This window comes from Carassius gibelio, chromosome B1 (genome assembly GCF_023724105.1).
Source record: "Carassius gibelio isolate Cgi1373 ecotype wild population from Czech Republic chromosome B1, carGib1.2-hapl.c, whole genome shotgun sequence".
Lineage (NCBI taxonomy): Eukaryota > Metazoa > Chordata > Actinopteri > Cypriniformes > Cyprinidae > Carassius > Carassius gibelio.
The window spans coordinates 15,720,632-15,739,418 of NC_068396.1; the positions used below are offsets into that span (position 1 = coordinate 15,720,632).

General features: G+C 34.5%; 1 protein-coding gene across 3 annotated transcripts; it reads right to left on the minus strand.

Moving 5' to 3' along the window:
- Positions 1-512: 512 nt before the first annotated feature.
- Positions 513-18,456, minus strand: LOC127949123 (arfaptin-1). Of its 3 annotated transcripts, XM_052546065.1 has the most exons (10): positions 18,288-18,451; positions 16,132-16,430; positions 13,326-13,424; positions 9,519-9,624; positions 8,293-8,394; positions 6,918-7,030; positions 6,376-6,597; positions 4,995-5,152; positions 4,723-4,897; positions 513-2,490 (listed from the first exon to the last, which is right to left on the minus strand). In XM_052546065.1, the coding sequence occupies exons 2-10, from the start codon at positions 16,426-16,428 to the stop codon at positions 2,335-2,337; spliced, it is 1,428 nt and encodes a 475-aa protein (XP_052402025.1). In that variant the 5' UTR covers positions 16,429-16,430; positions 18,288-18,451; the 3' UTR covers positions 513-2,334. The 3 variants fall into 3 exon arrangements, with proteins under 3 accessions (XP_052402025.1, XP_052402027.1, XP_052402026.1); XM_052546067.1 differs by lacking the exon at positions 16,132-16,430 and having other exon boundaries at positions 18,288-18,456; XM_052546066.1 differs by lacking the exon at positions 8,293-8,394 and having other exon boundaries at positions 18,288-18,450.
- Between the last annotated feature and the right edge of the window lie 331 nt (positions 18,457-18,787).

The window sequence follows — 18,787 nt, forward strand, 5'->3', positions numbered from 1 at the left end:
TAAAAGCATAGGAACACTAAAAGACCTCGACATACTTCTAGTAGAGCCCAGATAAGTCTTAAAATTAACTATTTAAATCTAGTTATATTAACATAAAAACTGACTGAAGATAAAGATGTAGAACACTATATGGCATTATATTTTTGAGTTCATTTGTATTACAAAAGAAGTACTACAGGTACATATAAGTTCAAATAGGAAGGTCTTTAAATATTTTCTTAGACACATTGTGGCTTTGGATTCCAAAAAGTTTAGAAGCATTCAGTAATTAGGCAATCCTAGCATAAAGTCTGTGAAAATGCGTTAACTAGTATAAAGGCAACAGTGCCCTCTGTAGGCAGAATTCGGTCTTGACTTTATAAGAAGCGTATGAGGTAATAGATCCTGTCAACAGAAACAATGTTACAAGGCAAAGACTGTTTTAATTACTCCAGAAACCAGAAAGGGTGTCAGATGAAATGGATTTAATAAAATACTGAAAGGATTTAATAAAAAGAGAGTTATACACAAGATTTAAGAATGAAAAGTTTTATTTTCTCCCATGATTCAACATTCAGATATTTTCTGCTCTTAAACATCTGATCCATCATTTATCAACAAATCCTCAAAAAAGCAGCACACAGCAAAGTTATTATATACCCAAAGTGAAATACAAGATTTAACAAATGTATATATATATTCAAGATGTGACTATGCATGTCAGTCAATTCTCACATTTACTGTACATTGGTGTCTGTCTGCTGCTAAGACAGAACTGAAGTCACACAGAATCTAAAGGTAGTTTATTGTACATCAAATGAAAAGAGGCAAGACAAGGAGAACCTGGTGTACTGATGCTTTAAGAGTCTCCAAGAATAAAGAACTGCATTATTTTGTATTCAAGATATAAATCTTAACATTCCATTTGGCATCAAGATTTTTATAATTTGTTCTACATTCTTTTATTTTTTTGACATAGTTTCCCCCTTGTATATATTGCCATGGTAGAGGCTTTTTTAAATGCCCAAATTGAAAGCTTTTCCAGGTTAGTATGGGATTATTTCATCATCTGAGTTGAAACTGGGGTTATCAAATTTGATGTTACACTTCTGTATGTAAAGAGTTAACTCATTGGACACTTATAAGAAGGGAATGATTTAGAAGAGCTCCTCTTCCTCTGACATTATATTTAAAAATGAATTAAGAAAAAAAAAAAAAAAAAAAAAAGAAAAAAAAAAAAAGAAAAAACTGAGAAAGAACAACAAAACTCAAACGCATATAAACAGCCGAGGCAGCTGACATGGTATTTCACGTCAAATTAATTTGGTTTACATTTTGTACAATATAGTTTCCTTGCTTAGTTATTAACGAAATGGAATGCAAAGAAAAGTTACTTTATAAAATAAAAAGGAAAAAAAAAGATTGTTATTTCAAGTTAAATAGAGGTTGCTGGTCTATGTGCATGTGTGATTATCCTGGACTGCAAATATGGCTGTGTTTATTGGTCCATTCTGTGGTCTGTATGGTAATGAGAGTATTTGTTATTCACAACTCCTGGCAACACTGAAGATGATTAAAACTGATGATTGACAAAGAGCAAGGCACATCAAGTCAGAAACGAAGCCCCATCCCCTTTCAATTAGATCTACAAAAGGTTCACTTTAAGAATTTATAGCAAAAAAGCCAGAAATTGAGTATTTATAACCTCTGATTATCCTGTCCTTTTTGTGAAAGTAAATGCAGCAGAGCAAAACTTCAAGTTTGAACTTAAATGGCCAACCTTTCAGATCAATATGCCCTGTAAGGCGGCAGTATGGAAATTTATGTCAATGTATTTGATTACAATATAACAGTGCAGTTACATAAAAAAAGATTAGGAGAGGTTGACACCAGTGAGGTCTAGAAAAAGATGAAAAGTTAGAATTACGTAGAATCAAGTCCAAACATTTTTTTAAAGTCTGTACTTTAAACATTCATAAGGCCCCTCATTTCTTCCTGCTTCCTGTTTAGATGTCTGCATTTTGTCTACCACTAAAGTGCTGGTAACTTGATTCAAAAACAACAAGATTGTTTTTGTTGCGCAAGAGAGTGCAAACTCTCAGACAAAAGAAAAAGCATTTATTCAAAAACTAAACTTCAAGTGTAAAGTCAGACATAGCAAGGACAAAGAGAGGAGCTAAATGTTTCTCTTTTATCAAAATGGTTTCCTGCCATACATTTATTGACAGGTTTTAGTGTCCTGAACGCTGTAAAAAGGGAAAGGAGTGATAGCGAGAAATTTTTGCTTTATGAATTTGGTTTCCTTATGGAGTGCTGAGCTCTGCCCTCCACTCTGGATTATACCATCTGATTCAATCAGTGCTCCTCCAGCCAAGAGGGGGTTTCTCCTCCTGGTAACTTAAGTTTGATGTGGAACTGTTTAAGGGTCTGTTCCAGCTGCTGTTGGTTGCCTGCGAAGTATGCAGCGATGGCGTTGTGGAAGAGAATCAGTTGGTTGTGTAAAACCTTCACCTAAGGAAAAGAGAACGAAGACTGTAATTACCACTCTGAAGACATAAATCATAGCTCACAATATCGAAAAGGAGAAACAAAAAACAGCAGTATTAAAGAGACTTTTTGTTTGAGCATCCATCTGGGCATGTCAAGCATGCCATTATTTTATATTTAACAGAAACATCCAGACAAAAAGTTATAATTAATTGGTAAAGTATAAATTGAGTGAATAATAATAATAATCATTATTATTCCCAGTGAATCTGGTGGCATTTTCATGAACATTGGCAGCCACGATGTTTCTATACACTTCTGCAATCATTCTGCTACTGCCATGATACATTAAGTAATCATTAAAATAGTGAGGGCCAGTTCCAGAGACAGCCATGCATGCCCATGCCATGACACCACCTCCTCCGTGCTTTACAAATGAGGCTGTATGCTTAGGATCTTTTGCAGTTCCCTTTTGCTTTCCCATTACTTAGATAAAGGTTAATCTTTCTCTCATCCATCCATAAAATTATGTTCCAAATGTCTAATGGCTCACATTTGAGCTTTTTTGCAAGCTTGCTGATCAGAGGTTTGCCAACTCGCTGTGTAGACTTTGTAGTTCTGTGTCAAATTCTCCTGCGGACAGTAGATTGTCAGAGCACCACCCCAGCTTTCTGCAGGTTGTTAATTTTCCAGACACGTATTTAGGGTTTATTTTCATAACTTTTATGATTTGTCTGTCATCAACTACTGTTGTTTTCTCAGTCGATCAGGCCGTCGTTGGTTGCTGATGTCACCTGTAGTTTCCAAACTCTTGATTTCTCCATGCCCTTTGTTTTTCCTTTAGTTCTAATTGAGTTCCTATTTTTTTTCAGCAGCCAAATTGCTTGCTTTTCTCTCAAAGTCAGCTCCCTGGTCTTCATCCTGGTTTGTGTGTGTTGTCATCGAATGCAAGACTCAGAATGCAGAAGCAATGGATATAACGGATACGACACATTTCCTGCTTTTAATATCTTAACAATTAATGCAACAGGATGCAGCTGATCACTTAGAGAGACCCGTGAGGCAACTGTTTCAATACTTATGCTCACATCAGATAGGGAGATGCAGCTCTAAAAGTGTTGATCGTCTTAGCTGGCAAAATTTGAAAACACCCAACAATAAAACGTGATATATAGTTTATAATAGTATAATAGTTTTGTCTCATATTCATCTTTTTTCATATATACATTTTTGAACCACTGTTTTCAGGATTCTTTGATAAATAAAAAGTTATATAATATTTAAATAAAAAGAACAGCTTTTATTTAAAATAGATATTTTGTGTCAAAGGTTTGAGGGGCAGTAATTTTTTTATGATAACTTTTTGAAATGAATATTTTTATTCAGCAAGGATGTTTTTAAAATAGATGAAAAGTGATAGCAAAGACTTGAATTGTTAGAAAATATTTATATTTTTAATAAATGCTGTTCCTTTTAACATTTTATTCATCACAGAATCAAAGGAAAAAATATTAAGCATTTTAACTAAATTAGTATATTAGAATGATTTAGAAGACTGGATTAATGGCTAATGGAAAATTCAGTGCTGCTTCACAAAAATCAATTATATTTTAATTATATTGAAATAGTAAACAAATATTGGCAATTGCAATCTTATTTGCTTTTTTCTGTATTTTAATTAAATTAAGCTTTAATGAGAATAAGATTAAAACAAACCAAAAAACACACAAAAAATTCTACTGATCCCAAATAAATATATATTTTTTTGCTGAATATATTTTCAAATGTTGCAGGCAATGTCTAGGCAACTGCAGTGATAACCAGCAATTTTTATGTTTATTATACATCATCTGAAAGATAAAGATCTTTTTTTTTTTCAACCGGATATCGTAGACAACTTGAAAGAGCCTTTTCAACATCTTTAGTTTTGTAATGGTATGTTTCCAAGAAAGCAGGATATTGAGTTTGGTTAGGATCAGCCAAAAAATTTAAGTTGTTTCAGAGGTGAAGCAAGTTAATATTTTTGAAATATTAAAGAAACATCTCCACCACATTTTACAAGCTACAATTAGCACTATAGGTACAGAATAACCTATAGAACCGGTTGCAGTTAACAGTAGCAGTGTTTGGCAAGCTCATTTAATTTGGTCGATGTAGTGCAAAAAAGGTATTAACATATCAAGTTGACTACTTTGTAAATTATCATAGTATAAAAGGCATACTATTTATTATTATTCATAAGATACATTCACCTACCTTGTTTTCCTCCAGAAACTTGAGTTTGACTGAGACGTCATTGCGCATCCTTTCGTATTTTTCACGCTGGATCTGGAACTGTTGCTGAGACAGCTCGATCTTAGGGAGTGTGGTGGCGTCCCGTGGACCCAGATTGAGCTCCTCCAAATCTGTGCGATATGCGTCATACTCAATCCTACCAAAAGAGCACAGACCTTGCTGAATAAGAATGGTTTTGCTCAAAAATATAATAGAAAAGTAGTGTACAGTGGTTTGTAACACTATATTCAGACCTTGCTGCTTCATATTGCTTAATGTTGATCAAGGTGTCCTCTATAGTTTTATCCACTAGAGTTTTAACACTGGAGATAAAGAAGTTGATAGCTCCCAACAGAGTTTCTCCATTTTTCGCCAGGAGTTTTTGGGTTTCAGCATTGTAGCCAAATTCCTCCTAAAACACATAAATGGAGTTTACATCTATATTTGCTTCTACTAAAAGAACACACAGAAATAGATAAACAGCTAGGCAACAAAACACTGCAAATACTGCATTGAGACTTTGCCCTCTCTGCATATAAATTAATTAAAATGAAATGTTACTCCCCAAGAGTCCAATTCACTGTCTGGTTATAGGCCAGTCATTAGTATTCGTGGTGGTTCTGGAAACATCAATACCAAAGTGCATCCAAAACGGTCCATGAATAAATTATATTGTATGGAATGCATTCAGTTATTTTGTCAGAACTGAAACAGCTGAAAATCCATATACTGTATGCCACACAGTCTTCACAAAAACATTTGTGTTTGATTAAAGTAAAATATTACTGTATATAAATTACTGTAAATATTACTGTATTTATTTTATACGACTTTTTTAATGTTGAGAGCCTATGTATATCCAAGAAAATTGCTGCCTAACATATAAATGCTGTCAATCGATAAAAATAAAATCACACTTTTTTCTGTAATTAATGGTGAATAATTGGACATGAATATATTTATACTGTCATAATTTCACACTGAATCTCCAAATGAATGTAGAAACTACACATTTTTGTATATTTTAATTAATGTTTAATGGCATCTTTTTACTGATTAAAAGTAAGTGCATCCATCCATCATAAAATGTGCTCCATTTGGCTCCAGTGGGTTAATAAAGATCTTTTGAAGTGAACTGATGTGTTTGTGTTTGTGTGAGTAGTGACTAACTCGTGAAGGAGAGAGCAAGACAAAACACTGAGAATGCAAATATCTTTGCGAGGGACCGCAAAACACGTATTTTTTTTCTCCCACACTGAATTTTTTCCACCGCAATGTCCTTTAAGGGCTCCATAGTATACAGAATTGGTTAGGATTTTTTTTTTCTTGAGAAAATCAAACTATTGCCATTGGTATCATCAGATAGCAGACAACCAGAAAGTGTGTACTGATGTCATTTTTTAAACAGTATTGTTTTGCCATTTAAAACGTGTAGGATTTCTGTGAGATGGTCTGAGCTTGGTTCTGAGAGTGTGAAGAATGAAGTGAAAAACATCGAAATGTGTGTGCATCTTTTATAATCAAATATAAAGAGCAAAATAACTTTTCACTGTGGGGAAAAATGCATACAAGACACTTAATATCCATTTTAAATAAACACCGATTCTGATTTTGTATAAAATCAAGAGTACTTACATGTAGTTCGGGTGTCTTGAGACTGAGGTCAGCAAACGCGTCACCCAGCTGTCTCTGCGTCTGCATCATCTGCGCCAGCTGAGTGCAAAGTGTCTGTGCCAGCTTGATAACATGCTCATACTTTCGTTTGTTTTCACGAAGAATCTCGATCTGGGCCTCCAGCTCCAAATCAACTGTACGGGAGCCACGACCTAACTTCTCCGAAAGTATTTGCTTAGTGCACTGTGGGGAGGAGTATAAGATACAAAATGGGCAATATTAAGAGGAAAATAAATATTTACAGGTCTACAAAAGACTGAGATGGGCAACATATGGGAAGAATATTTCAAAGGGATCACCACAGGGAAATGTCTCAAACCAGACTAAACTTGCTTATGTGCTAACTTGTACACAACGACTCTTATGCACTTGTGCTCTGTTCTGTTTAAGTACCTTGAACCCAAAAAGCCTTTTGTGAGACATGCAAGATGCATGAGAGATGCCGGAGACCTTTTTTATTGAACACAGATAGCATCATAACCACTTTGGCAGGAATCACTCACTTTGTAAGTGTTGATGCTCCACTTCCTCACCAGCTCCAGTTTCTCTATGGCAGGACTCTTTATGTCATCAGCAAGAACCACTGCTCCTCCCATCTGCTGCTCTCTCGAAGCACCTTGATGACAGAATGACATCAGTTAACTCACATGAGAAATGACTGCGATATTACAACACTCCTCTACTCTTATTGAGACACACTGGCATAAACTAAAATGTCATCTGATATGATCAAATTATAATACTTGGCTAAATCAAGTCAGTCAAAATACAGGAACTCAAAAAATTACCAACCAATATAATTATGTTTGACAAATCACATCTTTTGCTTTTGTTTTTTGTTTTCTCGTTAATGGACAAAAAAAAAAAAAACGAAAACTTCCGGAAAACATTTTTGTTAACTGAAATAAAATATAAGATGAAAAACCTAAACTAAATTAAAATTACAAATGTTGCCTTGGAGTAACTTTAACTGAGTTAACTTTAAATTGACATACTATCCCCCGGTTTCACAGACAAGGCTTAAGCCTAGTCCTAGACTAAAATGCAAATCTGAGCTGTGATAAACTTGCATTGACTGATCTTAAAACATGCCAGGGGCTTTGTTTTGTCTTAAGATGAACACCTCTAATGCTTTTTTCTAAGGCATGTTTATAAAAATTAGGCTAAACCCTGTCTAATTAACCAAGCATATAATTACTAACTAAAATAAACTTAAAAGAAATATGAAAAAAAAGGAAAAGGAAAAGATTTAATTAATTAAGCTAAAATTAAATGTAAAACTGAAAATATAAAAGTAATTGATAATACTAAAACAACACTGAAACACAGACGGGAGTTATACTAGACTAAAGATAAGATTAAGTGAAATGCTTTTTTTAATTATTTTTTTTCTCAGCGACAGAAACAGTGGGAAACAACTGAAGCAATGTATTATTTTGGATTATAGAAGTTCTGCGAGAAAAAACATTTATTATTATTAATTAATTAAATTAACTTGATATTTTTCGATCAGTCAGGAAGGCATAAGGTTACAGGGTGGTCAGCCAAGATTAATAAATGAGCCCCAACTCCAAAGCCATTAAAGGGGGAAGCAACAAGGAGGAAGAAAACAGGCTTGGAGATCACAGAGTTGGCAGAATTTAATAAAATACCATCATAAAGTTACAACCTACCAATCTAATGCACTACACCTAAACAAAAGTTGAAGTGATGTCAATTTTTATATTTGTTAAAGATTTTAACAGACATCACTGGAATCTGCTAGAAAAACCATGTCTTTATGATGGTCCAGCCTGAAACGGACAGTGCAGCGTTAGTAAGGAAGAGATGAAGGAATGCAGATCCATGCATGACGTCTTCTGTTACGGTTTGTGGTACCTTTATGTGTCTCCACCTGACTATCACTGATGCTGCGAGCTAGCCGGCTGGCTGCTGCAGGACTGGGGACAACTTTAGGTGTGGTGGCCTGGAATGGCGACCCTAAAAATGGTCAGTGATGAATTTTTATGATTTTTACACCAAGTATGTTTTTTTTTTTTTTTTGTAAACTACAGCCACAGAGGAAGTGTCCATCCACCAATCAAAATAAATAAATAATTAACACACATTTTTTTGATTGTTTGACCCATGTTGTTTATGGAAAGCATTCAAGTGCATCTAAAAAATGTGAATATCATGGAAAAGTTCTTTACTTTTAGTAATTTAATAAAAAAAAGCTAACTTTCTTATATTCTAGATTCATTGCACACATAACTGAAATATTTCAAGAGTTTTTTGTTTTAATTCTGATGGTTATGACTGATGGTTATGAAGTCTATTAAAACAGAAAACGGTTTTAATATTTTATGATATTAGTTTCTGCTACATTTTTAATTAAACAGATTCAACTTTAAAATATTAAACAAATGTGCAGGCTCCTATTATTACAGGGCTTGTTTAAATAAACAAGTCTTAAATGTACAGTGTCAACATAAGAAGGGAAATGTGAAATAGATCTGTAGCAAACTGATGAAATGTGCTCCATAGTCTACTTAAGCTAACAAGTGACATGGGAAATATAGAGGAATAATAAAAAGGGTGGTCAGCAATTACACCCAACTAATGACAGTTTGCCATGTTTCCATCCTAATTAATTCACGCAGTAGACGAGGATGAAATAATAAAAAGGGAAGCAGATGTAAAAAAAAAAAAAAAAAAAAAAAAAAAAAAAAAGATCACAGACGACTCTATAATGAGACAGGAACACCTTTCTTTTCAAATTCAAATTCTCCCTCTCTTCACAACACACTCAAAGAAAAAGGCAGACAAACAAATGTGGGTTCACATTAGATGCACCAGAAAGTGAGAGTATTTTGAAAACATTCAACTACATATCTATAGTCTACTAACCTAATGACAGAAAAAACCCCACCTTAGCCTCATCTCATTTATTACAATGAAAGAAAGTGTTTTTAAATGATAAACATTTTGCCATTGTCTGTATATAATCTTATGTAAGCACATACGTTTGTGCGTTAACTGTAGCATGCCGAGTCATTGTATGTAATTGTGTGAAGGGACAAAGGCAAATTATATTCAGGTTCAATGCATGCTTAGTATTGTACCTGTATACGGCCCCACTTGGACCACTCCCTCATTCATTGCATAGTTTTCAGGTGAATTGTGGGACTGTGATGTGATTGGTCCAGAGGAGGAATTGTGTGGCACATCCTTGAAAGAAAAAACAGGGAGAGCAAGAATAAAAATGAATGGCATTCAAGAAAGATATCATGAAGCAATCTGCATAACAATGCAATATTTTCTACTGTTTTTCTCTTAGTTTTAGCTGTTAATCGTTCATTCCGAACAGCATAATTTGTGTTAAATTCTGTGGCAAGATAACAAGTTTTCACTTTTTAAAACGGTCTAAACCCTTTAATCGCAGGGTTAAAGCATATTACGCACCAAGCATATTATCTAAGAAAATGTGGCCAAGTAACTCTGCTCTATTTGTTTTAAGTCTCTTCTTCACTTCAAAACTCTACCCCCCCCCCCCCACAACACTCAGACACTGAAACTAAATAGAATGTGTGTCATGTGTGTGAAAGTTTCTGTGACTGTACAAAGCTCATGAATATTTAATGCAGTAAGCACTATTTAATTTATGATTGGTCGTCTGTTGCTAAAGAACTCGCTGTATCATACAGCGCCATTGTTTTACATTTGGCAACACCAAACGTATGCATGTATAAAAATAAGGGTTAAGAGGGGTACTAGGCATCATTTACAATTATTTGTGTAAAACATTTCTTTAGCCAGGTACATTTTAGAGATTCCCTGGGGATTCACGTTGTCTAGATCTTCGGTTTAATGTGAAAAAAAAGCCCAATTTTCTCAAGGTTAAAAAGACTACAACAAGTAGTAGAAAGCTAATCAAGCTAGTTTTGCTGATGCTGCAAGACAGTTGTTAGTCAGAAAAAGTACAGTATACAATTGCATGCGAAAGTTTGGGAACCCCTTGCATAATCTGTGAAAATGTGAATAATTGTAACAAAATAAGAGAGATCATTCAAAATGCATTTTATTTTTTATTTAGTACTGTCCCTAGTAAGATATTGTAAAAGCATTGTTTTTTTTTTTTGTTTTTTTTTTTACATATAGTACACAAGACAAAACAATTGCTGAAATTATTAAAATAACCTCATTCAAAAGACTGGAAACCCTTTGTTCTTAATACTGTGTGTGGTTACCTGGGGGATCCATGTCTTTCTGTTTTGTGATGGCTGTTCATGAGTCTCTTGTTTTGTTCTAAACAGTTAAACTAAGCACTGTTCTTCAGAAAAATCCTCCAGTTCCTACAGATTCTTTATATTTTCAACATCTTTTGCATATTTGAACCCTTTTACAGTAGTCAAGTCAAGCCACCTTTATTTATATAGCGCTTTTAACAAAATACATTGCGTCAAAGCAACTGAACAACATTCATTAGGAAAACAGTGTGTCAATAATGCAAAATGATAGTTAAAGGCAGTTCATCATTGAATTCAGTGATGTCATCTCTGTTCAGTTAAATAGTGTCTGTGCATTTATTTCAAGTCAATGATATCACTGTAGATGAAGTGACCCCAACTAAGCAAGCCAGAAGCGACAGGGACTGTATGATTTTGTTAGGACAATTGAGGGACTCAAACACAACTATTAAAAAAGGTTCAAACATTGACACGGTGCATTAAGAGCCAGGGGTGAAAACTTTTGAACAGAATGAAGATGTCCGAATTTTTCTTATTTTGTTGAAATATACTTTTTTTTTCCATTTAGTACTGCCTTTCAGAAGCAACAGAAGTTGACAGACTTCAGAACAGAAGTTCTCTGAACATAAATTAAGTACAATTTAACTTGACCTTCAAATTCCAAAAGTTTTCACCCCCAACTCATAATGCATTGAGTTTCCTGCTGGAGCATCGGTGTTTGAACCTTTTTTAATTGTTGTGTTTGAGTCCCTCAATCACGTCTGGATTGGTAATCTGGTATTTTCCCGGTGGGCTGAAACAGTTAAGGGGCCGATAGAAGTTTTTTTTGTTGTTTTATTTTTGAGGACCATCATGCAGGGACAGCGAGCATCCAGTGGCCCATTGGATTGTCTCCTTTATTGACAGTGTAAACATCCAATCACAATCTTCTATAGATGGAGCGATCAAGTATTTTGCTATGCCTATATAAAGAGCCAGACAGAAGGAGAAGAGAATAGGCTGGTTGAATCGGTAAAGTGCTTGATAGTTACTCTAACAGAGGCAGGCATCTAACCTATCCTAATGTGTGCACGCGCCATGAGTGTAGAATACGTAAATACTTTTTTGGCCAAGTCAAATGTGTTCATAGAGGTCTCCATGGGCCAATGCGAATACAGCTAGGTATATATAAAAAAAAAAAAAATGACAATACTGTCGGACTTGATGTTTTATTCTTATCCAAAACAAGATGTGATATGAGTGTGAAACATACACTACCAGTCAACATTTTCTGAACAGTAAGAAAGATCCAACAGAAATATTCAAAGATCAGCATTTATCTGAAATTAAAAGCTTTTGTATCATTATACATATACCATTCAAAAGCTTGGAGGTTTTTTTTTTTTTGGGGGGGGGGGGGGGTGATAGAAATGAATACTTTTATTTAGCAAGGATGCTTTAAATTAATCAAAAGTGATGATAAAGACATTTATAAATGTAAATTTTTTTTTTAAATTTCAGATAAATTCTGTTCTTCTGAACATTCTATTTATAAAAGAAACCTGAAAAAAAAGTCTACTCTGCTGTTTTCAACATAATAATAATCAATGTTTTTTTTCGCAGCAAATCAGAATATTTGAATGCTTTCTGAGGGATCATGTGACTGGAGTAATTATGCTAAAAGTTCATCTTGGAAATCACATGAATAGATTACATTTTAAAACAGTTATTTTAATTAGTAAAAATATTTAACAACATTACTGCTTTTGCTACAAAAACCATACAGGTCACAGCTGGAAAGGCTTCAAATATGCAAAAGAAGCTGGGAAAGAATCTGCAGGAACTGGAGGATTTTCTGAAGAACAGTGTTCAGGTTAAATGTTCAGAATGGTTCAGAACAAACAACAGACTCATGAATAACCATCACAAAACAGAAAGACAGTCATGGATCACCCAGGTAACCACACACAGAACCAAGAACCAAGGGTTCTCAAACTTTTGAATGGGGTTATTTTAATAATTTCAGCAATTCACAAGTCTTGTGGACTATATGTAAACATATTTTATGTAAAATATCTTACTCAGGACAGTACTAAATAAAAAATAACATGCATTTAGTATGAACTCTGTTATCTGTTAAAATTATCCACTTTTCACAGATTCTGCAAGGGGTTCCCAAACGTTCGCATGCACACTATATATATGGTTGCTATAGACATGACATCCTTTTAAATTTAATAATAAACCAAGAGCTCATTGGTTGGTTGTGACGATGGCACATTTCAGTGAGTAAACAAGGAGAACTCAAGTTAAGAATAAATGCTAACCCGGATATATGGAGGTAGGGCTGGGCAAACCAACATAATCCATAAAACAATATATTCCATAATAGCAACTCTTTCTTAACTTTCTCTCTGTCTGTCTGTCTGTCTAATCTATATAGTCCTATTAGACTGTAACAAATAAAATAATCTGTCAAATATTTTAAATAATTAAGAACATAACTGTAGTCATGAGACACAACACTTATTTCATTGACATTGTGTGTCATCAGTACACAACACTTTGGAAACATTCATATCCAAACATTCTGTGCTCAAATGGCACCATTGTTAGTTGACTTCTACTGAGGTCAAGAACAGTTTAGAAACAGTGAAATTGGAGCATGATGGATGGTTTGTTCTATGTAGGAACTTGACTTACCCTGTGAAACACTTCCTCATTACTCTTGTCTGCTTCTCCGTTTCTGGTGACTGAGATTTGAGCGGCCTGGCTTCTGTGGGCCTCCTCTGCCATAGCCACCTTCAATAAACACACACAATATCACTAATTAGGAGAAATAGGAAAAATCTATGTTAAGGCTGTCAAGCTGAGAGTTCAGATGCAGAGTGCAACCACCACCAGAAAGCTTTGCACAACCTTAGCTTGTTAAAACTTGTTATGTTTTAACTGCGGCACCACAAGCAACGAAACTGCATCTATAGAAAAAGAAACGGATCAGGTCTGCTGCTGTTTTAGAATAATTATTTAACAGCAACAGGGAAATAGAACTATTAGTGAATAAAAAAAAAACTCAAAGTACTGAGAGAACAGCCAAGACTAACTACACTGCCATCTGGTGATCATTTTTTATCAGGGACTGAAAAAGACATTTTCATATATAGTACTGTTTAAAAGTTTGATATGTCCTTTGTTCATCTACATAAAATCACAAAGAATTAAGTGATGACCACAAGTTCATCAATAATCCTTTAAGGGATAAAACAGCCTGGTGACAAGAGCACAATGTGACGGATGGTGGAATTAAGCATAAGCTAATCAGGCATCCAAGGATAACCTCGCCAAGTCAGCTCCTACCACTCTTTCACTGACAAGCTGGAAAAAATAAATAAAAAATAACAGGCTTTGGGCTCATTGCAAGGAAAAAAACCATACAAAAAAACTAAATCAAACCTCACTTCTAAACCTTATGACAAGTAGAACGTGAGAGCAATAGCACGTGAAAAGTAATTAACAAGATAAAGCATATGTGAATTTGCATCAGAAGGTCGTGGGCCAAATGGTTAAGAAGATTGCTGATGAGTCTTTAAATACTCCAATAAAATGTGCACTGCATTACAGCAAGTCCAAAGGTGGTTTTAGTGACACAACCAAAGTGAGATTTTAATTAACACTGAATCTTTCTTAAAAAGACAAGGAAAGACATTCGAGATTTGAGACAACAAACCGATCACTCAAACCAGGAGCGGTAACAGCCAACAAATGATGAACACAGAGCCAGATGAGGGAGTGAGAGTGGACACAGTGATCCACATCATGTTATACTGAGGAAAAGCAGAAAGATCTTGAATAACAAATAAAACAGTGAACATATAGCAGGTCAAAATATCAAAAAGTAATTTCTGGCCTATGCCAATTTTTAAAAGATGGCACGTGGTTGAAAGGATGGGCCTGGGTGGTCTAATTCAGTTTATGGTTATACTTTCAAAACAGTGTGATATTTGCATATTTTACATACTGACGTATGGTACAGTCCACTTGTCTGGTAGGTTTCTACTGTAAATGTAATACGGTTATATTCAGAGAATTGTACCTGTCCAGTGAGACACATTTCTGTAACCTATAAGTTGACAGTTCTTTTTTTATTTATTGCATTTTTTAGTGACTGCTAATTGTTTCTATATTGCTTCTTTTATTGCTTTTATATTGCTTACAATTATTATTACATCTCTACTACAAACATCGATAAATCCAAAAGTGCCTACTTCATTTACATATGCAAATGAGAGAAAGAAGACACAAGCAGTTTGTTGTCACTATTTGGTTTCAGGTTGCAATTTAAGCAACAATTCCTTATTTCAAGGTGGTTTTAATTTATAGTGCCCTTGCATGAGGCTTAATATGTAACTACAAAAAAGGCTATTTAGGTTTGTGTTCTGCTGAGTGGCTCAGTGATTTCAATCTTCGAGACAGGCCACTTGTTTGTCTGGCCGGTGAAAACAGCACACAGTGTCCAATAACAGTGCATGAATCTTTCAAAGCCACCTGATGCCATCATGCCAAAAGGTCAGTGACTCTAAACTCATTTGATGATTCAAATGTCAATTGTGGTTCTCACTGGTTACTCTTATGACTGATTCAAATCTGGATAGATCTGGCATCACATTCTGAGTTTGTTTGTCCTCCTATGATGGTCAGGTTTATATTTTGCTGGCACAACTCTAAAAGCCCTTACTTCCAAATGCTTCACAGTCTGTCACCACCAGATTCTATGATTAAAGCGGCATTGATGAACAGTGCCTCGGTCAAGCCCTGCAGAAGAGTTCCCTAGAGTTCAGTTGCTTAGAGACATTAACAAAGAGACCAACAGAAAAAACTGCAATCTAATCAGACATTCTGAAGAGCTGTAATCCCAAATCTAATAAATGCTCAAAATAAATAAATAAATAATAATAATATTTTATATATATATATATATATATATATATATATATATATATATATATATATATATATATATATATATATATATATATATATATATATATATATATATATATATATATATATATATATATATATATATATATATATATATATATATATAAATTTGTTTTTTTTTTTAAACAAACCTCTCAGTTATCAGAAGAAAAGGAAAGACTTTTAACAAGATAAAGCATCAAGGAAACACTTCCTTATGAGGACAGAATTTGAATCATGCAATTTGAACAGCAACAGCCAAGCTAAATTTACCAGAATATGCTAAAGAAATGCACCATCACCTTAAAAAACATAAATAAAAGGACACCTCACAAAGACATAGAATGAAAGAAATGTGCCTCATAATTCTGTGGCATTCAGGCAGAGGTCTAGCTTTTTTAAATTCACAGATAACGTAGCTGATTATGTTTAAGTAAATAAAAAATCTGAAAGCTGAAATCACAGCAACGTGTATGAGCGAGATCAAGCATAAGCCAAGCTACAGGTCTCACTATATCATTAAGGTCACCTTCACATCAGCTTCTGTTGCCACACTGCTTGGTGTTTCAGAATCACCATTATCCCGAATTATTCCACTAGTTTTACTCTGGGCCTGAGAATCCCCATCTTCATCACCATCATCCTCACTGTGAATATAATTGTGGTTTCCAACATCCTTGTCCTCACTGATGTCAATTTCAGTCATACGTGCTTCATCCAGGCTGTTTTTTCTGGCCTCTGATTGGCTCACAGTGTCAGCAGTATTTTGAGGGCCCTGTTCATTAGGGTCCGATTGATTATCCGAGTCAAAACTAGCTTCTGACATTCCTGAAAGTAAACATACTGTACATGTGAGCAACTGACCAAGAGTTTTTTCTTCTTGTGCTGAATACAAGTAAATGTTTATGCATTTTACTCAATTTCATCGAGGCTGAAGTTTCAGGATGAGATTCTGGCATTATGATGTAGGCTACATCATGAAACAAACATCTACTAATGATGGTACAAACAACAAGTCAGTACCCAGGAACCAATGAACCAATGACACTTGAAATATTCAATGAAAGAGCTTGCAAAACAAAAAAGAGGTTAGTTAATCAGAACAGGCACATTCTTTCTGACCGAATGTTAGTTTTAATTGCCTTTTAGTTAATATTGTTTGAAAGAAACTCATATAGAATCCTTCATATAAACTTTAGGCTGCATCCCGCATTCCTTTACACACAGGAATTCGAATTCAGGCCTATAAAGGAAATAAATGCTTCAGGACACTAAATTTGCAGTACTTTGTACAACCATCTTCACTCTCTACACCACCTACACTACTCAAATTCAAAATGTTTATGGTTAAATAAGGAAATAGCTCCTTATAAAGCAAACTATACTCACAGGAAAAGAATTAGCCAAACTATTTTATGATGAGCTAAAATGCAGCTAATGAATAATGAAATCTATGTCTTTGCACACAGAGACTCTCCCATGATGCTCATGTATCAGTAAGAGTGGAGTTAACCTAGAAACTGCGATTATAATAAAGCTCCAGTTACACACGGTGATATGTTTTCTACAAATCAAGACTCAGATGTCATTTAATTATTGAGTTCTACACATTTTCATATATAGCAAATAACAATACCAAAAATTATAATTTCAATGTCAAAAGCAACTACATATTTTTATTATGCTGCCTCATCAGTAACATTTAGGATACTATGTCAAATTAAGTAAATGTATTGCACGTAATGAAAATGTGCCCTAGTTTTGAAGACTGTTAAATTATCTTTTACAAGGAAATTGTACGTGTGTAAATTGTGATACTTTCATTCGTAAGTATCAGTCATTCAGTCAACTGGAATAAAATTTAGCCCATTCAGTTTTAAATACAGGCCATAGACAATCGCAGGATAAAAAAAAAAAAAAGAAAAGAAACCATGGACAAAAAAAAAAAAAAAAATTCATGAAACATATTACGACCAAGGCTTAGCATACGAATATTTTTCTTAGGTCACGCGTCGAACTCTTCATAGGAGCGCCCAGTCACATGACCTAATTAATATTCATATACTAACCCTTTCCCATAGTAGGATTCGTTAACTCGCGTCATGGACACGTAAACGTTTTTTTTTTTTTTTTTACTTTTCAGTGTTAAGCGATGGAACAACACGTACAAACACAAAGCAATACTAAATTTATATTCAAATACTCGGCTTTATCAACAAGTTGTGTTGTTTAGTTATATTGTCTTTTTCCTTCCTGGAATTCAATCTCTCGGCGTTGCCTCATTGTTGCGCCCGCACGTCACAAAGTTGCGATTGAGTTACTTCCTCTGCCTGAGGCACTTCAGTCGAGTTATGCGTTACAAAACGTAATAAATCTGCAATTTCACACTTTATACCGATTTTATATCAATGATGCGAGCTTCATTAAGCATGAACACAATTGATAGCAAAATTATGAGTGGGTGACATTCTCTTCATCTAAAGCGTGAAACGATCTGAACAGAATAGACAGTACGTTGGCAGTCTGTTATTCTGTCTGACAGCCTGACTGAATTTCCTTTAGTCACTTTTCCCAGTGGCAGGGGAGGCAGAGATGATCAACCCTGCATACTGAAGCCATCATGCCTGCCATCACACACACATTCAAGAACACCGAAGCAACAGTTGATTGTTCAGCAGCACTCACCTGCACACAGATTACAACTGTTCCCTTTCTGGTTGCACTGCTCTTTTCATCAAAATGGTCTTGGCTTGAGTTTGAGTTGCCGTGTGTATCATTCGATCAACCCCTTCCACAGCTCAGTGAAAGTCTTTTCAAACACACCCGGAAGAGGACGTGTATGTCAATAGATATACTGGAGCCACAGGATGTCTGTCTCCTAGCGGTCAAACCAACAATGCCCCAAAAAACTGTATCCTACAGTAACTACAAAACCAACAATATAGAACCAGTTAAATTCAATATTTAAATTAAAGGTAAATATAATTAAAATTAAAATTTTAAACCATTGATGAAATTTTTTTAAATAATAACAAATATTTGTTTTCCTCAGTGCACAAACTCTTATTAACCTGTCCTCAGAAGAGGCAATAGGTACATTATCTTAATTTACTCCAAAATAACTTCAATGTTGTTGTCATTTATATATATATATATATATATATATATATATATATATATATATA

Bases quoted from the DNA above. Each gene is read 5' to 3' on its own strand.
- LOC127949123 (XM_052546065.1), bottom strand. From the start codon at position 16,428: ATGTCAGAAGCTAGTTTTGACTCGGATAATCAATCGGACCCTAATGAA. The intron at 8,395-9,518 runs GTACAATACTAA...GACCATTTTTAG, and splicing joins CCAAGTGGGGCCGTATACAG to GGTCGCCATTCCAGGCCACC. The intron at 4,898-4,994 runs GTCTGAATATAG...CTCTTTTGGTAG, and splicing joins AAGCAATATGAAGCAGCAAG to GATTGAGTATGACGCATATC.